General features: G+C 38.6%; 1 protein-coding gene across 4 annotated transcripts in view; it reads left to right on the forward strand.

Annotated features, from left to right (window-relative positions):
* LOC130915371 (meiotic recombination protein REC8 homolog) overlaps nucleotides 1-21,983 on the forward strand; it is a 49,481-nt gene extending 27,498 nt beyond the window's left edge. The window contains exons 10-16 of one of the 4 annotated variants that reach the window (XM_057835347.1): nucleotides 8,195-8,378; nucleotides 10,893-11,047; nucleotides 11,123-11,165; nucleotides 14,406-14,490; nucleotides 14,560-14,613; nucleotides 14,706-14,809; nucleotides 21,511-21,979. In XM_057835347.1, the coding sequence (XP_057691330.1) occupies nucleotides 8,195-8,378; nucleotides 10,893-11,047; nucleotides 11,123-11,165; nucleotides 14,406-14,490; nucleotides 14,560-14,613; nucleotides 14,706-14,809; nucleotides 21,511-21,614 (729 nt within the window). In that variant the 3' untranslated portion in view covers nucleotides 21,615-21,979. Of the gene's footprint in view, nucleotides 1-8,194; nucleotides 8,379-10,892; nucleotides 11,048-11,122; nucleotides 11,166-14,405; nucleotides 14,491-14,559; nucleotides 14,614-14,705; nucleotides 14,810-21,510 lie in introns of all 4 variants that reach the window. The other 3 variants (XM_057835344.1, XM_057835345.1, XM_057835346.1) reach the window with 3 other exon arrangements.
* The last annotated feature ends 138 nt before the right edge of the window (nucleotides 21,984-22,121 follow it).

Below are 22,121 nucleotides of genomic sequence, written 5' to 3' on the forward strand. Positions count from 1 at the left end.
TTTTTTTTTTTTTTTGTTCACTCACTTTGCATTTTGTAAATTGATAAAAATAAACAATCATTGTTTATATTTTTGAAAGCATTCTTAGTTTACATCATTTTTTCACACATGCCTAAAACTTTTGCACAGTAATGTATATATATGTATATGTATGGCTGTCAAACGATTAAAATTTTTAATCGAGTTAATCACAGCTTAAAAATTAATTTATCGCATCCATCTTCAAACAATCTATAAAATATGCCATATTTTTCTGTAAATTATTGTTGGAATGGAAAGATAAGACACAAGACTACACACAAGACAGGGCTATTTTTAAGCTGCAGTCTCCTGACTGTCCGGACCCCAAGCTAGATGGACGTCCTCGTTAAGCCTGTCGCCATATGCAATAATTCCATCTATCGCGCGATATATAAAAATGAAGGCGGTAAATTTTCCGCGGCGATTTATCGTCTCGCGTGCACGTGTGTGCGCGCGTGCGGCAGACGTGCTGTTAAAAGTTCGGATTCCTCGTTACCAACTGCGCAAAATGAATCTTCGTTCCAAGTCCGGCAAAAACTGGCACCGGAGCCAATCGTTCCCATTATATCCTGTTGTTCAATGTATACCGGCCGCATCAGTGCTCCGGAGTGACTGTGGACCATCTACAGCGCGCCGGTGTCGTTGATGTGTGGGCGCTCCCGTCAGGAGTGACATTTCACGCGGGTGGCTGTTTTTCGGCACAACGCCGGATATTTACAACGAAGTCCGCCAAAACATTGTTACCGACTAGGCTGCTACGAACAACCTCGCTTTGACAATAAACAGCTGATTGAAATTCAGAGCGCTGTGTCATATCCTGATGTTGTGTAGTAATGAGCAGACGTGACTTCAGCGGCGCTTGTTAACTTTTTTAATGCGCGCACACACTAGATATCATGAAATGGCACACTAGATGTACTACGTCCCATGCCATTGGCTACGTGAGCACAGAGTGATCATGGGTTACGTAGTCCATATACTACATCGATAAATTCTAAACTGTCATGACTGAATGGAAGTTAGGAAGGCCAAATCATTCCATACTATTGACTACAGATAATGTTGCAAATATTGTTAATTCAGTACGTGACACAGATGGATTCGGAGTCGGACCACAAATAGGATGTCTTGCTCATGTAGTAAACCTAGCTGCTAAGAAAGCTGTCGCAATCAACAGTGTGCCTTGCCTCACTTTACGAACAGTAAAGATTGTTCTCAGCACTTTTGTACAAACATTTTTCAGATCAGTAAGAAGTAAGCACATACAGTAAATATTATGCACTAAAATGCATGTTTTTATGATGGCAATTTAAATTTTGCTCGCTAGCAAAAAAAAAAAAAAACAAACAAAAAATATAATTGTTATATTTTTTTACGGAGCATTAAATGTATTGAATCGGATCGAAAATCGTGACCCCCGTATCAAAAATCGTACCGAACCGTGACTTAACTGTATCGTTGCATCCCTATGGAACACCATTGCAGAAGCTATGACGGGGGAAAGTTTTCATTTGCCTAAATGCTTAAGTTATTAAGTGCAATTTTTTTTTCTCTTTTTTAATTTTTTTTTAACACATTTTATTTATTCTGTGGTGCTGTGCGGTATCAATATTGTTGTTTTTTATTGTTGTTATTGTAAATTGGTTTAAAAAAATTGGGGCTGTGCAATAATATCGCATATCGCAATAATTTATGAGAATAATTATCGCACACTAATATTTGTTATCGCGACAGGCCTAGTCCTCGTTGCTACCCCCGTGTCATCTGGCTAGATGGACCGCTTCTTGTTCCTTTACTCCACTGCATCTTTACGGACTGTAATTTCGCCAGCTAATTCCCATTAGTGGTCCTGGGGCTTCCTGTCTATCCGTCCTGGGAGTGGATCTCTCCTGACTGTGGTACTCCCCAAGGTTTCTCATTTTTCTCCCGAAGACTCTGGAGTTTTTGGAGTTTTTCCTTGCCAACATGGAGGGTCTAAGGATGGGGGAAACCCAGGACTTGAATTTATTTATTCATCTCTGTTACTTCATTTGCTGTTTCTGATTGTGTATCATATTGCCTCTGCAAAGCCCTTTGAGACAACGTTGTTGTGATCCAGGGCTATACAAATAAAATTGAATTGAATTGAAGACGGATATATCCAGTACATTCAACATACTGTACATAAGTACTGTATTTGTCTATTATAACAATAAATCAACAAGATGGCATTAACATTCTGTTAAAGCAATCCATGGATAGAAAGACTTTTAGTTCTTTAAAGATAAATGTGAGTACAAGTTATAGAAATTTTATATTAAAACCCCTCTTAATGTTTTCGTTTTAATAAAATTTGTAAAATTTTCAATCAAAAAATAAACTTGTAGCTCGGCATTGTTGATTTCAATAATTACACAATGCTCATGGTGCTTAAACCCATAAAATCAGTCGCACCAAAGCACCAGCAGAGGAAGACAAAAAACACAAGTAACAAGTGGACATGACATCTGTTTGAGCGGGGCATGTGCGTTAATTGCGTCAAATATTTTAACGTGATTAATTTAAAAAAAAAAAAATTACCGCCCGTTAACGCAATAATTTTGACAGCCCCGATATATGTATTTATATATCTATATATACAGTGGGGAGAACAAGTACAGTGGTACCTCTACATACGATCACTTCGACACACGATCTTTTCGACATCCGACGTAAAATTTGAGCCGCCATTTGTTTCTACATCCGACGAGTTGCTCGAAATACGACCACATGACAGCACTGCAAACGAACGCACGGTGGATTTTCTTGTGTGAGAAATCAACACAGTTTTCAAAAAAAGTTGATACAGTTGGAGAAACAAGGAAAAAAGTGATGCTTACCTTTGAAATGAAGATGCAAGTTATAGAAAAATATGAGCTTGGGGTGCGCGTCCCTGAACTGGCTCAACAATACAGCTCCATGGTCCTCTTCCGACCACCGTTCGCCACTATTCATAAGTTAAGGTGACAATTATTATTGTGGTAACATTGCCAAGGAAATCGCCAGCTTCGTCACGTTTTTATCATTTATTTAAGAACTTATCCAACACAAAACGCCCATTGTCTTAAGCAGTTGACCGCTCTCAAGAAAACGAAAGTATTATCTCTACCGCACCGACCTATCTCACTGAGACGTCACCTTCGCGGTGCGTTCAGGGACAGTAAAAAGTGTCCGCCATATTAGAATCCGATTCGTTACATTATTTACAGGAATAATTATTAATTATTCTTCTTATTATTATATTATTCTGAATTATTTATTAATAACTTATTTGTTTTTCTATGTTTAATTGCCATTTGTAACAGTGCCAGCAGTATTTATTAAGAATTTAGTGTATGTTTTTAGGCTTTGGAACGAATTAATGGAATTATAATGTATTCCTATGGGAAAATCCTGCTCGACATACGACCATTTCGACTTACAAACAAGGTCCTGGAACGAATTAAATTCGTATGTAGAGGTACCACTGTATTTGATACACTGCCAATGGGTTTTGGCAGTGCATCAAATACTTGTTCTCCCCACTGATTAGGGCTGTCAAAATTATCGCGTTAACGGGCGTTAATTAATTTTTTAAAATTAATCACGTTAAAATATTTGACGCAATTAACGCAGATGCCCCGCTCAGACAGATTTAAATGACAGTACAGTGAAACGCTCACTTGTTGTGTTTTATTGAGTTTTGCCCGCCTCTGCTGGCGCTTGGGTGCGACTGATTTTATAGGCTTCAGGACCCATGAGCATTGTGTAAGTAATAATTAATTACAACAACAATGGTGGGCTACTAGTTTATTTTTTGATTGAAAATTTTACAAGTTTTATTAAAACGAAAACATTAAGAGGGGTTTTAATGTAAAATTTCTTTAACTTGTACTAACATTTTTCTTTTAAGAACTACAAGTCTTTCTATCCATGGATCGCTTTAACAGAGTGTTAATAATGTTAATGCCATCTTGTTGATTTATGGTTAAAATAAACAAATACAGTCCTTATGTACGGTATGTTGAATGTATATATCCATCTTGTGTCTTATCTTTCCATTCCAACAATAATTTACAGAAAAATATGGCATATTTTATAGATGGTTTGAAATGCAATTAATTGCGATTAATTAATTTTTAAGCTGTAATTAACTCGATTAAAAATTTTAATCGTTTGACAGCCCTAATCTATATATATATATATATATACATATTAGTAGTGGGAACCTCTTGGTACCTCATGATACAATACGATTTGCGATACAAAGCTCACGATAACAATGATCTGACGATATGGCGATACAACGATTATCGATACATTGGTCAGGAAATCATTCATGGATATTCTACACACAACTAATGAACAGAAAAACAAGCTTCTTCTGTGAATTGGAATGAGTTTATCACTTGTTTGACGTCCAATCCATTTGAACTGGTAGGAATGTTCATTCGCTGCCATCCCTCCCACTTCAAACAGATTGAACGTCTATGGCCGTCAGTGACAGCCAATGCCAGGCCATGAGATAATTTTGGACCATTTAAGGTCATTTGCTTGTTGATTTTCAGTTACTTCCTGTTGAATTTGGGGTATTTAATGGGTCACTTCCTGTTTATTTTTAGTTACAGAACAGTAAGTGACCTGGGAATCACCTGAATCAATAGGCAGTGACTCAAACTCAACAGGAAATGACCTGTAAATGCCCCAAAATGAACAGCAAGTGACCTGTATATGCCCTGAAAATCTGACAGAATAACTGTAAATGCTCTGGTTTCGAATGAACAAACGTTCCCCATCTAAATGATTGGGCGTCGAGCACCATCAATGCAGCTTTATCGATATCTCGATTCTTGGCAGGAGCATATCGATAACCTTTTGGGATACAAAGTATCAAGATATATCACCATTTCAATATATTGTAGCACCCCTAATATACATATATATCTATATATATGGCGGAAAACACTCCGGTGACTTCAAATTTCGCTCAGAGACCCCCTATTTAACCAACTTTCAAAATTGTCCGATATGCATGTGTGGTACATCATTGAAAAGCTTAAAATCTCAATTTTCTGGGGGAAGAAAAATTTTGAACAGGAGGGCATTTTTTTTTAGTAAATGTTTTTTCAACAGCAAAACCCTATCTGGAGGTGAGAGCACGCGACAGCAGAATTACAGACGCCACGACTTTAATGAGATATGATCGCGTTCTTACCTTGTTTCGATCCAAAAACTCCATGTAACATGTATCACTGAGTGTGAAGACACAGCTGTGAATGGCCACAGCTGGAATTTGGGGGGATTTTATGGATGAAACATGGTCATATAACAAGGATCTCGATGCAGAAATCGCAGACATCAAGGAGTGGTCGAGATTTTCTTTTCCATATATTTACCCTTTTAAACGTTTTTGTTTTTTATTTTTCTTTGTTTGGATCGATTATCCTCTAACATATCAGAGAAAATGGGACAGTAACAAAAAAAATACAATTAAGCGATAGTTATGAGGTAGAGATCCATGACTTTTTTACAGACGCCATTTTTTCATTGTGACATAATTTGTTTAAAAGTTTAAAATATGTGAATGAATCATTTTTTAAAGTCGTTTTTTTAAACAAAAAAATGAGACATCAATTAATGATTCTAAGCTTAAAAACGACAGACATTTTTAATAATAAATAGAAGTGCTGAGCTTCTTTTTATGGCTGGGTTGAAACAAAAGCGGTTACGCAACGTCCGTAAATGGGGGTTTTCAGGGTAAAACGGACAAATTAAAAATAGTTCAGGGCTTCATGCGCCATGAATCTGCTATGGCAGCATATAGACATATTGTTCTATCAAACACAACAGTTGTTTTGGCTTTAAATACAGCAGTTTCTTTCAAAGAGGAGTGCAAGAGAAGAAACTGCTTTTTCAGTCTTGTCTGTGTTGTCCGTAAGCTTTTCAAATTGTTTTCAGATAGATTACATTTTTATTTAATTGTAGGTAGGTTAAGTGTCAGCTCTGCTCATGCTTTTTTAAAACCGAACATCCTAGAGCGGGGATCAGAACCCGTGTTTTAAGAGCCGCATTTGGCTCTTTGGTGCTGCTCAAGTGGCTCCCTGGAGCATTTTCAAAAATGTTTGAAAATGGAAAAAGATGGGTGAGGGAAATCAAAAAATGTGTAGAATAAATATTGAATTTTAACATTTCTGTCAACCAAGATTTGCGTCATAGTCTGCGACACACGATTCTATCAGCAGGGCGGGATGCCAGGCGGCCGAAAAGAGAAAAATAACTGAGATCAGAGGATTCAATGTTTCTTGGACCGAATAATTTGCATTTATTGCTAATGCGGAAGGATTACCTGAATGTTTACTTTGTGGCAAGAAGTTAGTTGTCAGTGAGGGGAAAAAGTGCGATTGCATTACTTCTGAAGAACTTAGAGGAGCGCAAATAATTGATTTAAGAAGTGGATTGCATCGCCAAACTCCACTACTGTTGCAAGTTTTATTCCAACCGGGGGGATAATAAAGCATGGAAAACCGTTCACAGATGGTGAGTAAATGAAGGAGATTTTCATCAACATATCAGAACACCTATTTGCAGACTTCAAAAACAAAACCGAGATAAGACAGAAAATCAAAGACATGCCCAGATAAGGAGCATGTTATGCACATTCCATTTTGTTGTTTTTCCAAACCTCAAAATAAAAATGACATCAAAAATCGGATTTCTTTATTGCATTCCTTTAATTTCATAAAAGCAATTAATATTGGAATGAAGTTAAACTTGAGGTGGCATCATACAACAGAGTAGTCAAGTGGTGCGTTGGAGCAACTGCAGGGAAAATAAACATTAAATCATAAAGGCGGCTCCTTATGTATTATTAGCCAATTTACATAGCTAATACAGATACGTACAGCATATGTTGCCTACATTGTAAGGATTTTGTCAGGTTTGTAATTTTTTGCGGCCTCAGACATATTACCTTTTTGTTTTTTGGTCCAATATGGGTCTTTCAACATTTTGGGTCGCTGACCCCTGTCCTAGAGCCTTCTGTCAAGAAAAAAAATACACCCAACCTTAACTCATTCACTCCCAGCCATTTTCACCGGAGCAAGGCCCTTTGCTCCCGGCCGTTTTACTAGATTTTGACTGATTTTGCGAGGCCCACAGAAAATTCTGTTCTATTGCTATATAAACATGGAACCCACCAAAAGAAAGATTACTCTTTTTTTCAGTAGGAAAAAAAAGTTAAAATCTTTTTCCATTCTTTCGAAATCAGTATTAGAAAATAGCTTAGTTTGAGCAATTTTGCAATTTCTGATGAAAAAATGGAGAAATTGTGCTTTTTGTGAAAACATACATTTCAAACATCGACTTTAACACAGCTATTTTTTGCTTTAGTTACATCCCAAACATCTGAATAATGTTTTCCTTTTACATAATATCACAAACAACAAGACAAATGGAGCTTTTGAAAGCAAGGTAACAATTTATTTACACATAACTAACTGAAAGATGACGGTATTGTGGCCACGACCGCCGGTTAAACTTTACCCTTATGGTTGCCTGTCTCAAAAAGATGAATCTTATGAGTCTCTGCGGTCTCTGTTCGCGAGCAGAACGGGCTCAACGGCATCTAGTGGTCCCGCTCGTTCTGCTCGGTCGTCCAGCGGCTGGCATCCCGGGCGTCCTACCAGTTGTTCTGCTCGGTTGTCTGCCGCCTGGCATCCATTTGGTCGTCTTCCGCCAGCGCCCTGGCTTTGCAGCTTGGCCTCTTGTTGCCCTTGAATAGGATTGCGTGTCTTACCAAATGCGCTACTGCCCTCAAGTGGCCAATTTTATTGCTTTAAAATGGATTTTCAGCTTTGTGGTTTGGACCTCAATTGAATCAGAAGCCAGAGATGTCTTTTTTGTAAAGAAACGTAAAAGTCTTTGTGACACTGAAATAATTAAAAATAGGACATATTTATACGTTTTTGGGACCAAATGAAAAAAATGAGGCTTTGTGCACATTTAACAATAATGCCAGAATGTTGAGATTGTTCAACTATAATACACCTTGAATTCATTTCAATGTGTTGTACTTTGTCATAGTGAAAAAGGGCTTGCATAAAGCGGCATCAATGAGCATTTTCTGTCCCTGATTCGATCCCCGCTGTTAACAGTTGACTTTTTTTAATCTTATTAGGACACAACGAGGAAGAGGAAAGGGAGACAGCTGATCTTTTTCGACCCGCGAACACAGATTCCCCATAAAGAGCTGGAAAAGCAGCTCAAGGATCCTCTGCTGGAGACCAGGGTGCGGCCCCTCCTGCCGCCTGAGTCGCTCAGGTTGAAAACTGCGAGTGAGCTGCTGTGTGAGCCCTGTGGGGGTCAGTATGACCAACAGTTTTTAGTAGGCTCACATCTAAATGTGATCATAAGCAGTCATTTTGAAAAAGAAAACTTGTGTCCACAGATGTTGCTTTATGAACAGCGAAGATAATGATAAAGATCGAATCTCTTCCTTCACCCGGCGAAAGTTTGATTCAACCTTTAAACTTTATGAATTCTAGGCATTCCTTTTTTTTTTTTTTAAATCTGCAAAATAAGCCTTTTGTGACACAAAACAAATTAGAAATAGCAGAAGAGTGACTTTGATACTAATATTTATTTGATATCTCTGTTCTAATGGTGACACTGAGGCCCATCATCGTTACATAATCCAAATTGTACTTGTATCTACTATAGGGCATTCTTTGCCAACATGTCTGCCATGTTTGCTTCCTGGGTAGCGTGCAGTCACCAAAAGTGACTCTGTTGCTCTGTTATTGGTTGCTTGCTCATTGAAAAACATCTGTAAACGAACTACAAACCAGTTTCAACAGCCCGCCTGGCAATCGTTGTGATTTGTATGTTGTTTCTGCGCAGAAGTGTTTGGGGCTGGGGAGCCCTCAAAGGGTAAAAAAAGTTTTGTTGATGTTTTTTTTTTTTTTTTTTTTTGCACTAATTAAAAAAAAAAAAATTAAACGCCGTTCATGCGTTAATTTGGCCACCATTAGCAAATACACAATTTGATATTCTCCTCTCTTCGGACTCCGGACATCTGACAATCCTCATCCTACTAGACCTCACTGCTGCTTTCGATACAATCAACCATACCGTCCTGCTCTCCCGATTAGAATCTGTTCACATCACTGGCACTGCACTTTCCTGGTTCCGCTCCTACCTCACTGACCGAAAACAATTCAACACCGTCAATCACTGCGCATCCCCTCCTGTTCCCCTACCACAAGGTGTCCCCCCAAGGTTCAGTTCTTGGTCCCCTCCACTTCATTCTCTACATCCTCCCCCTTGGTCAAATCATCCGTAAATGTGGAGTCCAATTTCACTGTTACGCTGACGACATCCAAATCTACATCTCCACAAAACAAATCTCGCACAACACTGAATCCACACTTCACAACTGCCTGGGTGAAATTAAATCCTGGATGCAAGCAAACTATCTTCAACTCAACAGTAACAAATCGGACATAATCATCATCGACCCTGCAGCTCACATCAAAGACTGTCAATTTTCCCTCACCATCAACAACTGCACCCTGCCTCTCTCAACACATTCCCGCAACCTAGGTATCATGTTTGACAATAAACTAAGATTCGACCAGCACATCAACCACATCACCAGAATTGCCTTCTTCCAACTCAAGAACATAGCCCGTCTTCGCCCCTCCCTCACTTTCTCTGCTGCCGAAACCCTCATCCATGCCTTCATCACCTCCAGACTTGACTACTGTAACAGCATTCTTTTCGGTACTCCATCCAAACTCATCAATAAACTACAATATGATATCCAACACTCCGCTGCACGCCTTCTCGACCGGACCCCCTATAGCAGACATGTCCAAAGTCCGGCCCGGGGGCCAAATGCGGCCCGTGGTCAAATTTCAACCGGCCCCCAGCCTCTGTCATGAACTTGAAGCTAGTTTAATTTCACAGCAGCAGTATTTCACAAGAGCCCAAGAGTCGAAAGAGAACAGCACAAAGGCTAGTTGCGAGATTGTTGAAATTATTAAATTAAAAAAATATTAAAGCAAATGTGACACACAGAATAGTTTGCTAAAATTTGCGTAACTATATTGTTCTACGTAAAGGACATCTGCCAAGGTCGGCCCCCCACATTTTTACCACACCAAATCTGGCCCCCTTTGCAAAATGTTTGGACACCCCTGCCCTATAGGAACCACATTACCCCCGTCCTCCACAAACTTCACTGGCTTCCTATTTCATACAGGATTTAGTTAAAAATCATCCTTCTCACTTACAAAGCACTCAATAACTTGGCCCCTCCCTACCTCACAGACCTACTCTGTCCCCAACACCCCCTCCTGTCATCTCTGCTCTTCTAATGGAAACATCGTCGCACCGCCCCAACAAAGAACACACCGAACCTGGGGGGACAGAGCGTTCTCTGTTGCTGCGCCCTCCCTTTGGAAATCACTCCATAAACCCATCCGTACCCACATTAAAAAAACTGTTAAAAACTCAACTAGCTTTTAACTTATAATTATTTCCTTTATTGTTTTGTTCTGTTCACTTTGTTTGCTGTTTTTGTTTTAACTTTAAAGCGTCTTTGAGCATTGGTAAAAGAACTCTACAAATAAAATGTATTATTGCTATCATTAAACAAAAATGAAACTGAAAATGTAATGTAGCTATAATAATAAAAACCAACAAGACAGGACAAACTTTATCAGGTTGCAACTGTTCCCAACATTTCCCTTCATTCACATTCTCTCTCGTACACCTGCTGCGCTTTTACAGCTCACCTCTGTAACCTTTACAAAAATAAACCCTTTTGCTATTTCTTTCCCTCCCCTCCACCGCCACACCTCTCCTTTCTGCAGTCCTACCCGAAGAGTTGCTGTTTCTATGGAGACAGGCTGCCACCATCACGCCTGTCGATGACACAGAGCTCCGGCAAACAGACGTGCAGTCCAGTGATTCTGACCTAGAGCGTGAAAATTTGGTGGTGGCTGAACAGAGAGAAGCTTCCATTGAGGTTTGGAAGGGGTAGTGAGACACTTCTTTGAAATACTTCATGAGTTGAATCACACTGTCTTGTGTTTAATGGCAGATGCCTCGAGATGTTGCAGAACCTGGTGCCCCTGAGATATCAGGTACGAACTTTGCAGAACAAAGACAAAATTTACAGTGACATCAAATTGGATTAAAGAAAAAAGTTTATGGCGGAAAACACTCAGGTGACTTGAAGTTCTGCTCTGAGAGCCCCAATTTGGCCAACTTTCAAAATTGTCCGATATGCATGTCTGATACATCATTGGAAAGCTTAAAATCTCTATTTTCTTGTAGAAGAAACATTTTGAGCAGCAGGGCATTTAAAAAAAAAAAAAAAAAAAGTTTTTTAAACAGCAAAACCCTATCTGGAGGTGAGAGCACGCGAGAGCAGAATTACAGACGCCATGACTTTAACAAGATATTATCACGTACTTAACCTTGTTTCGACCCAAAAACTCCTTGTAGCATGTATCACTGAGTGTCAAGACACAGCTGTGAATGGCCACAGCTGGATTTTAGGGGGATTATATGGGTGAAACATGGTTATAAAACAAGGGTCGCAATGCAGAAATCGCAGACATCAACGGGTGGTCGAGTTTTTCTTTGTCATATATTTACCCTTTTCAATGTTTTTTTTTCTTCTTTGTTTGGATCGATTATTTATCATCTAACATATCGGAGAAAATGCGACCGTAACAAAAAAAAAATACAACTAAGCGATAGTTATGAGGTAGATATCCGAGACTTTACAGACGCCATTTTTTTCATTGTGACATAATTTGTTTAAAAGTTAAAAATGTGTGAGTGAATAATTTTTTAAAGTTGTTTTTTTTTGTTTGTTTTTTTTTTTAACGAAATATGAGACCTCAATTAATTATTCTAAGCTAAAAATGACAGACATTTTGAATAGTAAATACAATTAATTGCATTCGTTTTATGACAAAAGCGGTTGCGCGGTGTCTGTAAACCGGGGTTTTCAAGGTAAAACGGACAAATTAAAAATAGTTCGGGGCATCATGTGCCATGAATCTGCTATGCCAGAATATAGACATATTGTTCTATCAAACACAACAGTTGTTTTGGCTTAAAATACAGCAGTTTCTTTCAAAGAGGAGTGCAAGAGCAGAAACTGTTTTTTCAGCCTTGTCTGTGTTTTCCGCCTTATATAAATCAAAATACTAAAATCTAGTTTCCTACATTGATTTCAACATGTCAGGTTTTGACCCCTGACCTAAAAGAGAGGCACTGTTTATGTGACTAGCTTCATCTAATGTTAAAGCTGAGAAGTGCAGCAGAATAGGCTGAAATTAAGTGTCTTGTGCAATTTCATAATTTGCTCCAGGCCATTAAAAACTGGGCAGTAGGCCACAGTTGCCCGTTTGGACACCTCGATTTACATTAAAAACACCTACTGACAGCAACAGGCGTCCAATTCATTTTAACTGGGAGGTTCCTTGACAGCCCTCCCAATTACTGGAGCTCTGTAACTGGATTGGTCTTCTGTTGTCATCTCTCTAGTAGTGACGGAAACTTGTCAGCAGGGGGTGTAAATGGGTAGTAATGCATGAGGAAATAGAGGCCTGTGAGAAATTTTACAAGCATTAGTGATTGTTACAGATGTTTTTGAATCCTGTCTTGTCATGTTTTTTGTATATTAGGTTTGTTGTGCTGTAACAGCCGTCTGCTTGGTTTTAGCTTCTGATTTCTCTTAATTAATTGGGCTTTATTATTATTAGAGATGTCCAGATCCGATCACGTGATTGAAAATCGGGCTGATCGCGCCATTTTTTAGAGGTTCGAAATCTGCTGAAAAAGAATGGGTTTTTAATTAAAGAAACCGACAGTGGCACCTCGACATACAATCATTTCAATACACGATGTTTTCAACATCCAATGTAAAATTTGACTTGCCATTTGTTTCTACAAAACGGGGGGCCCGCGGTCCCCATTAACCGCGAAAAACGAGGGATCACTATAATTTCTATTTGTCAGATTCAATAAACATGCTTTTGGCATTTCAATGAAGTTCATTGTTCGTTGTAGCTACGATTAATCGGTATGGGCATCGGTCCTGAAAAACCCATATTAGTTCATCTCTAGTAATCAGACGTTTCATAAATGTAACCTTGGGCCAGGTTCGACAGGTATGTCCAAGCCCGTCGACAGAAGGGGGGCAACCGTTGTCCCTGTTGTCCTGGGCCTCAGGACCATTGGTGCCCCTGAATGACCCTTAATTTATTTTACTTTACATTCACATATTTCTTTATTTAAATCATTGTCTGATTAAATGTTATGTTCTACTGCTTAATTTTTTTTTACATTTTAAATAATTTGAAATACACCAATACATGTTTACCAGTTTCAAGGTATACCGTGGTATGAAAACGTCACGGTTTTAAAACCGCAAAAATTTTCCGTCATACCATCCCTACAGTATTAGCTATTTTTTATGTCCCAAAAATGCAGGGAGAAATTCCTCGTTTACAGCTACAAGGCTCAACCCTTGCCCATCGGTTGTCGCTCAGTGTTAGTGAGACAGTTGTGCTACACGATGGCTGGAGGAGGTGAAACTCCCAAACTTTTTCCCACCATCGAAGAAAACAGAATTGCTGATATGGGAGTACTTCGGCTACAGAAAAGTTACAGATGGCCGCGGCTTAGAGGAGGAGGGCCGACAGACATGTAAAACATAACCGAGGAGGCAATACCTCCGATATGAGTTCGCATTTATACAAAATTAAAGATTAGTAAACACTGTCATGAACGTTTCCCACCAGCTACCAGAGTTAACTCCAGCTTGTTTTGTGTGTCTAGCGGTGGTAAAACATGTGGTATGTTTCTCTCTGGCAACTGTCTGTGTTGAGAAAGAGAGTGTGTGTATAATGTAAACATGATATAAGTCATACACACGTGCTATTTATGGAAAACAATTCAATTCTTTTTGTTCTGACGGTAATAATGTTGAGCTGTTGCTGTGGGTTTACGCTCACCTGAAGGACTGCATTTATTTTAATTTTATTAAGAAAATTTCAGTTATTTTTAGTTGTTTTTTTGTTGTTGTTGTTGTATTTTAATTTGACATTATACTTATTTTCCCATTTGCTAATTTGTTTTGAAAAATAAAAATCCTGTTTAATAGGATTTTTAAAAATTATTTTTAAACCCAGATATCTCAAAGTAACACATTTTAGAGCTGTAATTGCAATATTGTGAAACCGTGATATTTTTGCTTAAGGTTATCATACCGTCAGAATTTCATACCGGCACATGCTTAGTCAAAATTGGGATTATTTTTTTACGTAAGATTATACAGTTTGTCTCTGTTGTGTTTGTGCATCAAGGTCCTACTTCAATGCCACTGGAGGCTTCTGGCACGTCTGAGTCTACTCGAGAGGTCTCCCCCTTGTATCTGTCAGAGCCAGATAGGTGATTCTCACGGATGTTTGTGAGGATGATTAAACAAGTGAAGTACAACTCGTTTCTATGTATCATCAGGTCCAGACGTGGCACCACACCGCAGAGCATCTCTGAAATTCCAGAGGATCTTGAGTAATAACCGTCGCCCGTGTCTTATTGTCATTCTGAGAAGATCAGCGTTGATGCATGTTTATGTGTGTATTTGTGCACGTGTGTGCGTCCAGGATGTTAGAAGAAGAGGGGAAGGAAAATGTGGTGCTCTTCCACGATCTACTTCCACCTGACGCTGACCGCAGGAGTGTCAGCAAGAATTTCCAGAAGCTTCTTGGTAGGAAAGAAGTATTTTTAACCATTAGCTAAGCTAAAATTTGCGAAGATTTCTGGATAAATCAGCAATGATATAAGAGTTCATTGAAAAATATTAACTACGACAACAAAGCAGTTCTTAATTGTATTTTTCCAGTAACCCATCGAATACTTTTACAAAACTTACCCTCATAAAGACCTGGCATCCCCAAATGGTGACGCCAAGTGTGAATTAATTAATCACTTGTATCTTTTATATTATCAATTAACGTTAAAATAATCAAAGCCAAACCAAATTAATACAATAAAATGAATGCAAATAGAAATAAGATAGTTATGTCCCTTAGTCACACTCTAAATACATATTTATGTATATATGTATGTATGTATGTATGTATGTATGTATGTATGAATATATACATACACTGCTGGCCAAAAGTATTGGCACCCCAGCAGTTCTGTCAAATAATGCTCAATTTCTCCAAGATAATGATTGCAATTATTGCAGTGATTGCAGGTAGGGCTGTCCCAAATGACTATTTTTCTCCCGATTCGTCAGCAGACTTTTTTTTTTTTTTTTTTTTTTTTTTTTTTTTTTTTTTTTTAACAATTAATCGATTTGTGTAATATTATTTTAATGAACTTTTTATTCATGTATTTATTTTATTACTAATCTTTGAAATTAAATTTTTGTTGACGCTTATTAATTAACAATTGCTCAATTTCTCCCAGCAAATGATTGCAATTACAAATGCTTTGGTAGTAATATCTTCATTGATTTTCTTGCAATGAAAAAACACAAACGACAATGGGAAAAAAAATTAAATCCTTATCATTTTACACAAAACTCCTAAAATAGGCTGGACAAAAGTATTGGCACCATTTGAAAAATCACGTGATGCTTCTCTAATTTGTGTAATTAACAGCACCTGTTACTTACCTGTGGCACATAACAGGTGGTGGCTATAACTAAATCACACTTGCAGGCAGTTAAAATAGATTAAAGTTGACTCAACCACTGTCCTGTGTCCTTGTGTGTACCACATTGAGCATGGAGAAAAGTCAATCTCCAAAGACCTGAATGTTCCTGTGTCTACCGTGCCCTGTGTCATCAATAAGTGTAAAGCCAGTGGCACTGTGGCTAACTTCTCTAGATGTGGACGGAAAAGAAAAATTGACGAGAGATTTCAACGAAAGATTGTGCGGAATGTGGATAAAGAACCTCCGAGGGTACAACAGTGTCAACTACGGTTGTTCCGATCATGTTTTTTTGCTCCGCATCCGATCCCGATTGTTTTAGTTTGAGTATCTGCCGATCCCGATATTTCCCAATCCGATTGCTTTTTTTTGCTCCAGATTCAATTCCAATCATTCCCGATAATTTTTTCCGATCATATACATTTTGGCAATGCATTAAGAAAAAAATGAATAAAACTCGGACGAATATACGTATACATTCAACATACAGTACATAAGTACTGTATTTGTTTATTATGACAATAAATCCTCAAGATGGCATTTACATTATTAACATTCTTTCTGTGAGAGGGATCCACGGATAGACTTGCGACTTTGTATATTGTGACTAAATATTGCCATCTAGTGTATTTGTTGAGCTTTCAGTAAATGATACTGCAGCCATGCCCCAATACATGATGGGAAGTGGAACCATGATGGGAAGTGGAACCATGACTGTGCGTAATGCCAGCAATTGATATATCTTCTCTGCGTTGGGAAATAAAATAAGGTTTTAAGTAAAAGATCAAATGCGACCTTGCTTCCCCACATTGCTTCCCATGATATTTCTAATCGTAGGGGGAGGGATTGTAAGGCATTAGCCAATTAAAATAAGCCTCCAAAGGCTGCCAAAATTCATTCTACTTATTTTATGCTGCCTTTTATCTCTCTATATAGGCAAAATGGTGCCATTACAGATTGAGCGCGACAATGCGTGAGTGGGTCGTGCAATGCATGCATTAATTGCGTTAAATTTTTTAACGTGATACATTTAAAAAAAACTTATTACCGCCATTATTGGGATAAATTTGATAACCCTACCGTAAGCCTAAACTAAAGACTCTGGATGAGTGTAACATATTATGTCTGTAACGTTAAATACAATTAGAAAACGATTTAATTAAAAAAAATTTAAAAAGGCATGGCCGATATTTTTTTGCCGTTTCCGATACTTTGAAAATGACGTGATCGGACCCGATCGATCGGGACATCTCCAATGTCAACCCATACTATCCGTTGGCGTCTGAATGAAAAGGGAATCTATGGTAGGATACCCAGGAAGACCCCACTTCTGACCCAGAGATATAAAAAAGATAGGCTGGAGTTTGCCAAAACTTACCTGAGGAAGCCAAAAACATTTTGAAAGAATGTTCTCTGGTCAGATGAGACAAAAGTAGAGCTTTTTGGGAAAAGGCATCAACATAGAGTTTACAGGGAAAAAAACGAGGCCTTCAAAGAAAAAGAACACGGTCCCCACAGTCAAACATGGCGGAGGTTCCCTCATGTTGTGGGGTTGCTTGCCTTCTCTGGCACTGGATTGCTTGACCGTGTGCATGGCATTATGAAGTCTGAAGGCTACCAACAAATTTTGCAGCATAATGTAGCACCCAGTGTGAAAAAGCTGGGTCTCCCTTAGAGGTCATGGGTCTTCCAATAGGAAAATGACCCAAATCACACTTCAAAAATCACTAGATAATGGTTTGAGAGAAAGCACTGGAGACTTCTAAAGTGGCCAGCAATGAGTCCAGACCTGAATCCCATAGAACGCCTGTGGAGAGATCTGAAAATTTCAGTTTGGAGAAGGCACCCTTAAAATTTTAGAGACCTGGAGCACTTGGCCAAAGAAGAATGGTCTAAAATTTCAGCAGAGCATCTTAAGAAACTCATTGATGGATACCGGAAGCGGTTGTTCGGTGTTATTTTGTCTCAAGGTTGTGCTACCAAGTATTAGGCTGAGGGTGCCAATACTTTTGTCCGGCCCATTTATGGAGTTTTGTGTAAAATGATCATGATTTTTTTTTTTCATCCTCTTTTGTGTTTTTTCATTGCAAGTAAAATAAATGAAGATATTACTACCAAAACATTTGTAATTGCAATCATTTTCTGGGAGAAATTGAGCATTATCTGACAGAATTGTAGGGGTGCTAATACTTTTGGCCAGCAGTGTATATTCTTAAATTTCAAAATATTGAAGTCATTACCTGCCATTGACAACAACTTGACAAATTGACTTATGAAGTAGATTACAGAACAGTGCAATGGAATCTTGCCGTCCTTTTCTTTCAAGATGGTGCCAATCGCCTATCTTACTTTTCGTGACACAAAAATGCTCGAGACCTGTGCTTTAAAGTGCCTGTGACACCATAAAAAATCTTAAATAGCATTACTATATGATTTAAAATCATATTATGAGACGATTCAACTATTTACAACAATTTGTTAAAGTGAAGAAGACGAGAAAATGCGACAGAGAGCAGCAAAATGTCATCATTGTTTTAATCTTCTGACTCCACTATTTTTACAGGATTTTATTTTAATATAATTCTAATTCATATATATTAGTGCTGTCAAATTTATCGCGTTAACGGGCGGTAATTAATTTTTTTAATTAATCACGTTAAAATATTTGACGCAATTAATGCATGCTCAGAATCACCCGCTCATGCATTGTCTCAAACAGATTACAATGACGCCATTTTTTGCACATTGAGAGCTAAAAGGCAGAGAAAGGCGAGTGGACACAGGCGTTCATTGGACCGCGCCGTTTATTGGCATAGGCTTCGGCAACTCCTTCACAACAAACATAATTATCATTTAATGACAGCACAACAAAAATAATATTCCTATCTCTCTCAAAAAAAAAGTTCATTCCCAATCAAAACAGCTATGCAAAATACACATAAAACTTACTCAGACTTTGGTCAAACTCTATTCAAACATTTCGTTCAGCTCAACAAATACACTGGATGGAAATATTTAGTCACAATATACAAACTATCAGAGGTCTCGTACGTTGTGAAGCCACCACTCAAATGACCATGTACGATGTATGGACCAGTAAATAGGGAACTACGGCATCAGGCGAGCTTAAGAAACACACTCATTGGCTTGATTTCTAAGTAATTTAAACTCGCCTTTGACACCTTGTGGTGTATTTCAATCACTACCTTACGTAGTTAAAGTGCCTGTGACACGAAAAAGCATGTTTATTTCATAATACACACGGTATTTTATGCTCCTGAATGAAATGGACCACATGTGTGAAGAAGCGATCGACATATTTATTCAATTTTTGGAATCCCACGCTACGAAAATGACAGACTTCCGGCTTCGGTCTAGCATTGAGGAAGAGGGCGCTGTTACGTGTACGGGAGAAGGAGTCCTCTTCACTATACAGCCATACTGTTGTATGAGAAAGACTAAGGATTCGGCTGATTTTGCGGATTATTTGTTTATTTTTCGCATCACGCCAGCCAAATGGCTGCAGAAAAATTTTGCTTCACCAGCGACAGGCATGTGAGCCTTTTTGGGGTTTCAAAAGGTTACCATTCACCGGCGGATATTGGCCAAAACAAGCCCTACTACTTGGGGACCACAGGACTTACGAAGAAGTGAGTAAACATCGTGTTTTGTATTATGTCAAATACTGGTATCTTTTTAAATGTAGGTGGCTTGCATTTTGTGGCTGACATGCTCCTTGTCCCCCCGGCCGACGACCGGTGGCTTGTCGCATATTCCCCGTCGGAAGAGCACTATACTCGGCTTATTGCCCTCTTCATGTGCCCGGTGTTTTGTCAAATTTTCCAACCGATCAGAAATTGCAACTTTGTGTTAAAAATAGCTGCGAATTCGGCGATTACAAAGTAAACTCTGCAAACTTTCTTTAAATAAAGGACTACTTACGTTTGATGATGGATGGGCATGTTAAAAGCTCTCCTCATACACATATTGTCATGTTAGCTGCATTTGGCAGCTACACGCTGCTCCGACGTCGGCCGGTTTGTCCGGCGGTCATTGTTCAGCTGCTTCCTCGCAAACGAGCCCTCTGCCCTCAGCAGGGGAACGACGAGCTCTAACTTGTTCGCCGCCAGGCGGGTTGCTGATCGGTGAAGACAATCGACAACCCAGTCGTCATGTGAAATGATTCGGGCTAGTTATGTGTGATTTTCCACTTCGAAGACTTTGAAACATCACTCGGTTCGGGTTAGCATGTCTGCTAGCTGTCACGCCTCTTGGTTTGTTTACATTCTCCGAAGCCGGGGAAGGGAAAATGACATAAGCCCAACTTAGGAGGCATAAAATATCGTTCGGGAGGTGCGACATTAAAGGTGAAGTCGACAGTCATTATGGTCATTATGGAGTAATTTTGCCATGTCGTCCTAAATAAATGCATTTTTATTATTCCATATTCCATTTAGCACAAGACTGTTATTTGTCATGACCATGCCATTTATCTAGCGATTGGGGAAAAATACTTGTATAAAAAGAATATCCTGTAAAAATATTAGAGTAGAGAGACTGAAACAATGACATTTTGCGGCTCTCTTCGTTGCGTTTTCCTCATTCTGAATAATTTCCCCTCAGTGGGCTGAATTGTAAAACCGATGAGCCCATTCTTCCGCTGTCGTCATCCACCTGTTGGGGACGCTAGAGCCCTATAATGGTAGGCGTGGCTAACCGGCAGAGTAGAAGACTAATTTCTCGTCATCTGCGGTTTGCTAAATTGTTTTATATAGTCAAATCGTCTCAAAATATTATTTTAATTCATATAATAATGCTATTTAAGACTTTTTCTCCTGTCGTACGCACTTTAAAGGCACTGTGGAAGAACGACACAGAGCCAATGTAATGTCACCGCTCGGCGACATCAACAATGGCGAGCTACTATTTTTTATTATTTTCTTATTTTTTTGATTGAAAATTTTACAAATTAAAACGAACACATTAAGAGGGGTTTTAACATAAAAATTACTTGTACTAACATTTATACTATAAGTCCTTCTATCGGTGGATCCTCTTAACAGAAAGAATGTAAATAATGTTAATGCCAACTTGTGGATTTATTGTTGTAATAAACAAATATAGTACTTATGTACAGTATGTTGAATTTATATATCCGTCTTTTGTCTTCTTTCATTCCAACAATAATTTACAGAAAAATATGGCATATTTTAGAGATGGATTGAATTGCAATTAATTACCATTAATTAATTTTTTAAGCTGTGATTAACTAGATTAAAAATTTTAATCGTTTGACAGCACTAATATATATATTTTTTTACTTTTTAAGCGATAAAAAGTTACAAATTAATCCAGAAATACAAAGGCATTGCCAAATGATACAAAATTATCTTCGTTTTATACTCGGCAACACTCCTGGAAAAAAGTACAGTCCAGTACTATAACATGTTTTGAAGTTTTATTCAAATAAAAACAAAACAAAAGAACTAGTTTTTTCCCGGTGTCGGATTGGGACTCTGTATCGGCAGATACTCAAAATCAGGTGACTCGGACTCAGGTCCAAAAATATGCCATCGGGACATCCCTACTTTGAACACTCACCTTTCAGTGTTGTTGACGACGCTAGTCATTCGCCCCTACCGGTCGAAATGAATTGAACGTCTTGCAACGTCAATGGCAGGCAATGAGTTAAATGAGTGCCCTATAAAGGGTTAAATTGACTGGCTGAGTCTGTGTGTGTTGTAGAAATATTGTCGACCAAGAAGTTGCGTGCGGAGCAGGCGGAGGCATTCGGTGACATCTTGATCCTTCCCGGGATCAACTATACCGAGGAACATGAGCCTCAGTGAAGCAAACATCTGTCTGTTGCTATATTGTTATGTGGGCCAGTTTTCTCTTTGTATTGTTTTAGCTATCCACAATGAAATGACCTTCCAAATTGTTCTTGCCAGTTTTAAAAATGTAGCAGTAACACTGTTTTTACCTGTTCACAACAGTGCTTACTTGTTTTAAAGGGCGGTTTTCAGAATGCTTACATTTTACTGGTCTGGTTTTAAATTGTAGCAGCGGACTTATTTTCCCAATGACTTACGTGTTTTAAAGGCGGTATAGTTATCAAATTTAAAAAGAAAAATGTAAGTTTTACTGTGTTGTTTTTCCACACTCACAGTGTCCTGACCTTCCCAATAAAGCCGTTAAACAGCCTGTAAAGCAAGTGTGCGATGTATATTGTATGAAATGTTAGCTATGCAGGCCAGGACAGGTGTGGCAAAACATACACTCGAGGTTAAGGAGGTGCAAGGAGGACATTGAAGTGAAACCAGAGATCTGCCCCCCTTGAACGCATCTTGATTCTT

This window comes from Corythoichthys intestinalis, chromosome 4 (assembly GCF_030265065.1).
Source record: "Corythoichthys intestinalis isolate RoL2023-P3 chromosome 4, ASM3026506v1, whole genome shotgun sequence".
NCBI lineage: Eukaryota > Metazoa > Chordata > Actinopteri > Syngnathiformes > Syngnathidae > Corythoichthys > Corythoichthys intestinalis.